We start from the raw sequence: 10,860 nt of genomic DNA, 5'->3' as shown, positions 1-10,860 counted from the left end.
TTTTTTTTGGCCTTAGTTCGGCACGGGATGATGTCTAGCTGCAACCAGTCTGAGTAGTATATGCATCAGCAGTATGGTATTGACACCAGAGTAAGAAATTCTGATTTATATCCGTCAAAGTCCCCGACGGTACTTTTGAATCAGGGAACCTTACAGTGGGATATAGGCACCCCACGCAATTTCTCTCATAAAAAATAATTAGGTAAATTTTGGATTATTTATGCAATTGGTAAAATTGGTCTGTAAGTTGTTAATAAACAGTGACTCTGAACTCTTTTCATTGTCTTTCGTTTTCAGTGCTCAGAGAGAGCACCGCTAATTATCAGCTCAATGAAGTTGAAATATTGTTTGACCAACAAGCATAACAGGCTTAATTACAATTTTATTAATTACGATCTATTTTATAGTTCGTGGGTAAATACATTTTGCGATCAGAAACATTGAATTTGGAAAACTTAAACTAAACATTAATATAGACCTATACTAAATATCAAAGATCCACATGCTTAGCCTATAATGGTGCTTAGAGACTTCAGCTGTTTAGCACTAATAAAAATGCTTAGGTATTTCAATACAACAATTAACTAATTTTTTTTATCTTAAACACGTCAAGCAAAATCGAAAGCACATTAATAAGACTAAACATTTTTAGTTGTAAATATAGTGTGTAGACCTTTACATTATGTCATGGTATCATTCACTGTGACAGGAAATACACAAACCAGTCCTATTTTCCAATTTAATACGCATGGATTTTTTAAATATATTTTCAGTTGAATCCATTAGCGAAAAGCTGCTCGATCAAGCTTTTACCTTGTTGGCGGATGGGATTAAGGATATACGCAAAAGTATTCAAGGTTAGTACTCTGTAATTAGATACACCCAGCAAAAAATATGTTTTTTCCTAAATATTGGGGTTTTTTTTAATTACACAAAAACATAAAAATTATATGCCATCGAAATTCCATTTCTCTTTTTAATTATCACTGTAATTATGTCATATGTCACTATTATTATTAGGCGAGAATTCTTTTATACCCTTTTTTCGCGAATTTATTTTTTTTTTCAAAGGTCGCTGGAAGAGGGTGAAAAAAATAAAAATTAAATTTTGTTTTCTTATTTAGCAAATGGTTTTGCCAAAATGTTTTGAATTTGATAATCCACAAGTAATAGGCCTACATGATCAATATAAATCCGGTACTACTGAACAGTGGGTGGTACATTGCGTATAACAACCACAACTTTTATTCATCAATACATCAATTTGTTTGAATTACAGTCATTCTGCATTACAGCATTTTTGATATTTTACCTTTTTTCTTCATTTTCTTATTTTTTTAACTTCTTTATTCTTATATAAACAATAAAATATGCAAATTATGTCGTCTAATTAAAATCATAACAATTTTGCACTCAATGAATGTTAATACATCAAGTTGTTTGAATTACAGTCATTCTGCATTACAGCATTTTTGATATTTTACCTTTTTTCTTCATTTTCTTATTTTTTAAACTTCTTTATTCTTATATAAACAATAAAATATGCAAATTATGTCGTCTAATTAAAATCATAACAATTTTGCACTCAATGAATGTTAAATGAAAATTAAAGAAAAAAAAATTAGTAAGCCTACATTGGTATAACAATGTGAAAACATTAATTGATTTTAATATATATATTTTTCAGATATTCCCATCCATGGAGATCTGGTATATCATGCCGTAACCGTGTTAACGAAAATAGTCAACGATGTATGGGAAAGAATTCAAGGTTAGTACTTGGGTATTGGATGTATATATATACATATTATATATATATAAATATATATACACATATGTAAACAAATAGATGAATAATAATAACAATACTGGAATAGGAACATGTAATGACGTCACATAGAGCAAAAACATCACTCTTATGATTCCTGACATCGAAATCGAAAGTTGGGGTAGAGAAGACTATACTATTGAAAGTAGTTTAAGAAATAAGTAGGCTGTGTTAACATGTCGGAAATTATTCTATTTATCAACATAAATCCTAAATATATGGCCTGTTTAGGTTTCTTTCACTTTAATGATCATAGTTTTGTACTTACATTTCAATTATTTATTTCTTTTTCCACTGGGTAACCTGATCAGTGCAAAAGCATGGTTATTAATCGTTACCTTACATTTCGGCTTCAGGCCTAGATGCGAAAATAACGGGATAATTTCCGATAGAAATAACACTATACAATAATTTAGTAAAAACATACGATAATACATTACAGTAGCAATCAATATTCCTGCCCCGGAACTTAGACTCAGAACCAGGATGCGGCGGGGTGTCAGAAGAAAATAATATATTTTACAATAAACAATTTCATAAATTAGGCCAAAAAAAAAAATTGTGTGTTGGCCACGTGGGAAAATCCAAAAACTGGGTAGGTCGGTAGGAAAACTTGTTTTTTTAATTTTTTTTTTTTTTTTTTAACAACCGCTTAAAAAGTAAAAAATTACACAAATATACAACAATTTTGGATTCGCATCGCGTACCATCAAGTAAAATAGGCTTTGCCTTGGCCCCCTAGCCTGACCAAGGCTATTTCAGTACCTGTCTCTTATACACATCTAGACTATACTATTGAAAGTAGTTTAAGAAATAAGTAGGCTGTGTTAACATGTCGGAAATTATTCTATTTATCAACATAAATCCTAAATATATGGCCTGTTTAGGTTTCTTTCACTTTAATGATCATAGTTTTGTACTTACATTTCAATTATTTATTTCTTTTTCCACTGGGTAACCTGATCAGTGCAAAAGCATGGTTATTAATCGTTACCTTACATTTCGGCTTCAGGCCTAGACGCGAAAATAACGGGATAATTTCCGATAGAAATAACACTGTACAATAATTTAGTAAAAACATACGATAATACATTACAGTAGCAATCAATATTCCTGCCCCGGAACTTAGACTCAGAACCAGGATGCGGCGGGGTGTCAGTAGAAAATAATATATTTTACAATAAACAATTTCATAAGTTAGGCCAAAAAAAAGGTAGGAAAACTTGTTTTTTTATTTTTTATTTTTTTAACAACCAAAAATATGTTTACGCTTAAAAAGTAAAAAATTACACAAATATACAACAATTTTGGATTCGCATCGCGTACCATCAAGTAAAATAGGCTTTGCCTTGGCCCCCTAGCCTGACCAAGGCTATTTCAGTCTTATTTTCAAGGGTGAAAAAAGCTAAAATGCCGACCTTGAATTTGGTAAAATTTGGATCGGTCGGGCGTAGCCAACAAAAAATTCTTTTTTTTGGTTTTTTTTGGCCTTAGTTCGGCCCGGGATGATGTCTAGCTGCAACCAGTCTGAGTAGTATATGCATCAGCAGTATGGTATTGACATCAGAGTAAGAAATGCTGATTTATATCCGTCAAAGTCCCCGACGGTACTTTTGAATCAGGGAACCTTACAGTGGGATATAGGCACCCCACGCACTTTCTCTCATAAAAAATAATTAGGTAAATTTTGGATTATTTATGCAATGCAGGATTTAGGGTGACAATGATAAACGCCCTTATATTTTTCAGTAGGTCTACATAGATATAGCGCAACAGAGCGACGGTTTGTAATCTCAGATTATCTTATTGTTATTATTGTGTAATTAATGTTATTTTTATTGTTAGATGAATCCATTGACAGAACGATGCTATTACGTGTGATTTCAATCTTGATGCAAAGGCTTCAATATATGCTTAATGATAAACGAGGTAAATGTTTTGGTATTCAGTTGGAAGTTAAATTAACTACACATATTTTGATGTCATTAAAAAATGTTAAAGTTTAAAGACCTATTCAACCTATTATGTAAAATACTAAAAATTAGTGTGATTACCAATGAACATAGTATGACTCAATCTAATTGAATGTATGAGGCTTTACTAATTGCGGGTTTTCCCCTCTTTGATTCCTACTTATTAGGCCTAGATATACCCGATAAAGAGAAATATCAATGTTTCAAGAACCATACCTTAGAAGATATAAAAATCTTAGTTAAAACGTCCGCTAATACCAATGAATCTACTATTGTAAATGGAACCAACTACACCGTTGGGACAGAGACAAAAAAAGCCAACATGAGAAGTATCAAAAACTGACTAGTGACAGTCCCATTATCAGACCAAAGTTGTGAGTAGCTATATTAATTCATACCGTTAAATAGTTTTGATAAAACGATCCATGTATATTTAGACAGGTTATTTATTTATACCTTAAGGATTATCTTAATGTTTTAAAAAGTATATCCATACACCCTAATGGGAGAAGCAAAATTGAATTCATTACTTCTACATAATACATCATATACAAAATTATTTAATACTTATACCATGGAGGAAATCCTCCATGCTTATTCTAAATCGTGAGTACTTATAATTCATAACATATTAATATTTTTGACAACATGATCCATGAATTGTTCTACACGTTATTTATGTATAACTGAAGGAATATCCTAAATGTTTTAAAAAAGTATTTGTCATAAAAAATAACACAATAATTGTAGAAAGTCGAATTGAATTTATTACTCTATAATATATCTTATAGAAATATAAGTATTAATATACTGACGAACGAGTAGGGGTTCTGTTTTTTATGATTGATACTACAGGTCAAAAGTTATATTGTATATTTATTATATTACAATAGGTTATCAAATATTCCTATAATTTTTTATTCATTTCGCTTTATCCAGACGAGGTGACGAAGACAGTCAGTTTAAAACGCTTTCAATCATTGATACCGATCACACAACTGATGCTAATAATGACTCCGTATCTAAGTTGAAAAAAGGTGAAGAAGGTCAGCTTGAGACGCCCTCGGTCACTTGTCACCCAACTGATGCTAAGAATGACTCGCTATTCAAGTTAAAAGAAGGTGAAGAGAATCAACTTGATGCTAAGATTGACTGGCAATCTAAGTTGGATGACAGTGAAGAGACACAACCTGAGAGGCCGCCAATCCCCGTCAACCAAAGTTATGCCAAAAATGACTCACTATCCAAGTTAGATAAATGTGAAGAGAAACAATCTGAGACTCCCTCACTCACTGATCGCTCAACTGACGCTAAGAATGACTCATTATCCAAGTTGAATGACGGTGAAGATAATCAAACTGAGACATCCTCTGATCTTTCAAAAGCGTGTAAGGTTGGTTCAGTATCCAAGTCGGAGGAAGGCGAAGATTGTGAATATATGCCTTCCATCATCGATAACTCACCTGATACTGGGGATGACGCGGAACGTTGGACGCCCCCTCTGTCCAATAACTTGAATAATTTGATGGGACGTAACACACTACCCAATTGGAATGAAGAGAGAAAAAGCCACCACGAGAAAATTCGAAAATCAACTAACATTCCTATAATCAGTTTGAAATTGTGAGTACTCATACTAATTTACAACTAATAATTATTTTGCTATAAATTTCCATGTTTATACTCGAAGGAATATTTTAATATTCTAAAAGGTGCCATACTATAATAAAATAAAAAAATACAATAGGAGGAATCGTATTGAATTTATTACCTATAATTATTAACTTACTGTCTTTTAATTTACAGTACATGATTTAATTATGAATATGCTGACCAACGAGTGAATTGTTCTGTTTTATGGTATATTTTAACATTGGCGATTATAAGTTATCTTCTTTTTACTATATAAATTTATATAATTTGCTGAAACAATTTCTCTTATTTCGTTTTGTAGGGGCATTGATGTATTGCTTTCTTGGATATTTTTTATGTTGTTAGCCGACATTGGTATTGCCAGTGCGAAACCCGGATTCACCTTCGAACCACCACCGACCCATCTTGCCACAGAAGGGGAAAGTGTGTCACTTGACTGTATCGTAAATACAGAAGCAAAATCGTATAAAGTCGTTTGGACAAAAGACTCGAAATGTATAGATAATCCAGCGTACTTTGATCCAAATCGCTTCATTGAAACAAAGGTTGACGATCGGCATTACAAGTTAAAAATACATCCGTTGAAGAGGGAAGATGAAGGTGCATACAAATGCGTTGGTCTATCCCAGGACATGGTAGGTAAAGCTATATTCTCCTCTGGCTGTCAGTTGCGTGTGATGAAGGTCCCTGGTCCTCAATACCCAGAGGTATTTCTGTCAAAGAGTCAGTATAGTATTGGTGACGATATTGTTGCTCACTGTTTCAGCGAGCGCGTTGACCAACCACCAACGATAACCTGGATTCCTAATTCTGTATCAACTGAGCCATTTGAGAATAGTTCTCATGTCGGTGTATCTACCCACCTTGAAGCAAGTAAAGAAGTCAATCAAACGACCCTCCTTTGCAAAATGATCGTACATGGTGTGGAAGTACCACTATTCAAAGTATCTGTGCCGATTGTAGTAAAACCTTTCTTAGAAGAAGTTGTTATAAATAGCTCTAAAAGCACACTCACAGCTGCAGTCTCAGCCCATACCTTTGCAGATAGCACCATGAAACCTACATTTGGTTCAGGAGGGGAAATTCAACATGCATCATTAATAACAATATTTACATGTTTGGTTGTGATTTTAGCACTGCTTAAATAGCAATACAATAACACTAAAATAACATAAGCAAGTACCTGTAGTCATATGTAACCACAAGGAATACGGGAACCAGTATACATAGAGCCATCTTCCATTAAATTAATAATTTAACTGTTTTCCTCATTAAGAGTGACAGTTATTGTGACCACCACCAAGGTCCTATGGATCTATACCCACATTCCTTTTATACTTGTCACATCTCCAGCGCATCGATAAGAGCTATATTCAATTTTCTTTGTTTATTAATTCACATTTATGTTTAATCCGGACTGTACGACTGGCTCTTTTAGGTAAGATTTGTATTTTAATTATTGTTTAACTTTTAGTTTAATTAAAAGTATTTTTATGTTATTATTAGACAAAACGGATTAGTATACTGTAGATGTATAATACTATACTTTACTGTGTTTTAGTTATACAGTTAATAGCCCTTTGCTTAGGCAAAAGGCCAAGAGAAGGAAAATGTTGAAGGACGTTTTAGGCAAAAGCAGTTATGTTGTGCTTGGCTACTGTAAACCCGTAAAAAATTCACGCATGAAACTCTCAATAGCATTTCTAGTGTTCTAGGATTGGATTATTTCATCATAAAACAAGCACAGGAGCATATAAGTATATAACACCAATAGAGAATTTCATAATAATCCTTAAGTATTTCTGCTGGTTTCCAAAGGGGTTCTTGTGAATCATTAATAAACAATATGACAAATTACATAAATACATTAAGAAACCTATAATAAATAGAAACATTTCATTTGTTTAAACAAATTTTAAAATGTTCAATGAACAACGATAATAAAGATATTGCGCCATAGCCGTCTGATGCATTCAGTATTGGTAGTCCGGCCATTATAAGAGCAGGTTATCACTAGGAATGAACTAACAGAAACGGAGATGGGTAGGGGTGGGCTTTTTTATTTTTAGATATTCAGAAATGTGCTCTTCCCCTATTGCTGTGACAGCGCTGTGTTAGATCAGCAGCTACAAAGTCTCCGCTGTTTGTTCATTTATGTCCTACGAGTGTTCGCTTGCTTTTCCATTCCTGACATTGAGTATTGCTTTCTTTTTTAATGCTGCAGTGCTTGTGTTTTTTTTCTATTTTTGCACATTTTATTCACTTTTTTCTTGTCTTTTTGCCCTGTGACTGATCTAGGCCCAGCCTGATTATTAGCTTGTGAGTTTCCAAGCACCTTTGGTTACCTTTGGCTCTCTACTATTGCTGTATTGTTGCTTTTTTGGTTGGCCTAGCTATCTTGCTGGTCAAGCCTTTTGATATGCAAATTGATCATTGTTCTATTGTGAGTGTGTGTGTGCTTTATTGGTAGCTGTGTACCTGTTGCTATTGTTTTACCATGGTTCTACAATACAACTTCTCTCTGCTCTTTTCACTTAGAAAACTTGCTTCTAAAGTTATACCTGGTTTTTCAGTTTTAACATCTAGTGGACTACTTCAGATGCGAGGCAGACGTGCTGGCGCTCGTTCACACAGGTCATTTGCTCGGCAACAGGTAGATAATAACCTTTTTCATTCATATGGTAGCAATCATGCTCTGCCCAGCTCCATTCTCAACCATTCAAGTGTTGAGAAACTAACTGTTAGGCATTGGAATGCTCACTCTGTCTGCAATAAAACATGGTACGTATGTATGTGAATACATTATCGAAAATTCTATTGATCTTATGTTTCTTACTGAAACTTGGCTTGCCAAGGATGACATGACTAAAATCGGTGAGCTGACTCCCCCTCGCTACACCTTCATAAATATTCCCCGCTATTCACACACACATGTTCATCATGGTGGTATTTGTATTCTTTTCGGAAATACCCTTAAACTCCAACCTGTTGATATTGACATCACACACATCATAACTTCATTTGAGTATGCAGCCATTTCAAATGTTTCGAGGTCATTTTTCTTTGTTGTTATTTACATGCCTCCTCCATCTGCAAGCAAGGAATGGATTACTCACCTCTGTGTTTCTCAGAGAATTCGATGAGTTTATTGACACTGTCCATTTGCTGCCCGGGAAACTTTTTAATGTGGGGGATCTGAATGTTCACTTTGATCTTCCGTCTAAACCTGATGTTGCTCCTGTACTGGCATCTCACTCCTCTTCTGATCTTGTCCAGCTTGTGACCAAACCCACACAAGTACATGGACACATACTTGATCCACTTATTACCAGATCTGTGGATACGTTTATTATTGATCATAGCATACACTGTAACCACCATTTAGACCATGCTGTTGTCTGTGCTAACATTGCTCTCGGCAGGCCTAAATGTACGTTCCAAGGACTGTTGATAGACCTTATGGTAACATTACCCATGGTGAGTTTGGTCCTGATCTTACGCGTGAATTAGCTGTTGTATCAATCTCAGGCAAGTCATCTAATGACATTATGGCTGATTTTGATAACTCCAACTTTAACACTGTTTCTCATGAGGATATCTCAAAAGTGATTGGTCGGAGTCCATCAAAGTCGTGCTGCCTTGACCCACTTCCTGTGTGGCTGCTAAAACAATATTTGTCATCTGTACTCCCAATATTGACTGAACATGTTAACTCATGTTTGTCTTCTGGAGTTTTTCCTGACTCCCTTAAACATGCTGTTGTCCAACCCATACTGAAAAAACCCAGTTTTGATAATGCTATCTTGATGAACTATCGTCCTGTTTCCAATTTATCCTTTTGCTCAAAGCTGATTGAAAGAGTGGTAATTAACCAACTCAATAAATATCTAGAAGATTACCAACTCTTTGAACCATTACGGTCTGCCTATAGGTGTCACCATAGCATTGCAACCGCTCTACTTAAAGTTTATACTGACATTGCTCTTACAGTTGACAAAGGCAAGGGTGTCATGCTTGTCCTTTTTTACCTCTCTGCTGCATTTCACACAGTAGATCATTGCATTCTGGTTAAACGTCTTGAATCTGTTTTTGGCATTACTGGGTGTGCCCTTGAATTGATTAAGTCCTACCTATGCTGTAGAAGTAGTAGGGTTTCTATTTCTGGTTCATATTCTGCCCCATATCCCCCACTCTATGGAGTGCCCCAAGGTTCAGTTATTGGCCCATGTTTATTCAGTCTCTACATTTGCCCACTCAGTGATATTATCAGGCATTATGGCATTCAATTCCACTTTTACGCCAATGATCTTCAACTTTATGTCACTTTTGACCCCAGTAATGCTAGCAGCACTGTCTCCACTTTACAGACCTTTCCCTCTGTGTTGCTGATATTCATCAGTGGTTTTTAGGCAACAAACTGAAGCTGAACGAAAAGAAGACTGAGTTTTTGGTTTGTGCCTCTAAGAGTCATCTTTCCTTAGATCATGTTAAAGGTTTAAGCCTATTAATAGGGGACACCATTATTTATCCTTCCGGAAGTGTCCGCACTCTTGAAGTGACTATTGACTCGTCAGCAGGTCTTAGCCTACAAGTATCTAATGTTAGCAGGGCTGTTAAGTTCCATCTAAGAAACTTATGGAGAATCAGAAAATTCATAGATAGTGATACCTGCCATGCTGCTGTTAGGGCACTGGTTCTTTCAAGAATCGACTACTGCAATTCACTGTACTGTGGCCTGTTAAAAAAAGATTTATATACCCTGCAAAAACTTCAAAATTCTGCAGCTAGACTTATTTTTTCTTGTAAGTCACGTACACATACATCTCCCCTTATTCGTGATCTCCATTGGTTGCCTGTACAGGAAAGAATTCAATTCAAACTTCTCTTTGTTTTCCAAATCACTTTCTGGCGTCTGCCCTTTGTACATATCCAATTACATATCACTACGTACCCATGTGTGCTTAATAAGATCTTCAAACTCCATCCAACTTGTTTGACCAGTCTACCATAAACGTATTGGTGACAATTCATTCCCTTCAATTGCTGCCCAACTTTGGAATGGTCTGCCTAATTCTCTCAGATCCTGTGATTCGCTTAGGTAGTTCAAAGCACATCTAAAACACACCTTTTTCAATAGTTCCTCTCACCTAGCTTGATCGTTATTGTTTTCTTTGTTTTCTTATTTTTGTACTGCTTTATTGCATTAGTTAAGTTAGCTCACATGGGTTTGGTTCTTTGCAAGCTTTACTCGGGGGGATGTTTCAGACTTATTGTGGAGAGTCGCTCACAGCGCTTCGTAACTGAGAAGAAAGGCGCTATACAAGTAACAAGTATTGTTCTATATAAGAATAAATTCTTGGGACCTGGATATTGTTGAATACACAATCTTCATAGAATAAAAAGGTT

At 35.0% G+C, this 10,860-nt stretch overlaps 1 protein-coding gene across 1 annotated transcript; it reads left to right on the top strand.

Moving 5' to 3' along the window:
• Nucleotides 1–3,671: 3,671 nt before the first annotated feature.
• Nucleotides 3,672–8,941, top strand: LOC117108204. Its single transcript, XM_033250166.1, has 4 exons — nt 3,672–3,757; nt 3,975–4,175; nt 4,741–5,424; nt 5,756–8,941. The coding sequence occupies exons 3-4, from the start codon at nt 5,240–5,242 to the stop codon at nt 6,600–6,602; spliced, it is 1,032 nt and encodes a 343-aa protein (XP_033106057.1). The 5' UTR covers nt 3,672–3,757; nt 3,975–4,175; nt 4,741–5,239; the 3' UTR covers nt 6,603–8,941.
• Nucleotides 8,942–10,860: the final 1,919 nt, after the last annotated feature.

The sequence above is a fragment of the Anneissia japonica genome, unplaced genomic scaffold (genome assembly GCF_011630105.1).
Source record: "Anneissia japonica isolate Jap-2015-1 unplaced genomic scaffold, ASM1163010v1 scaffold287954_len75231_cov102, whole genome shotgun sequence".
NCBI lineage: Eukaryota > Metazoa > Echinodermata > Crinoidea > Comatulida > Comatulidae > Anneissia > Anneissia japonica.
Note: the sequence above shows the minus strand (reverse complement) of the source record. Positions and strands in the feature narration are given on the sequence as shown.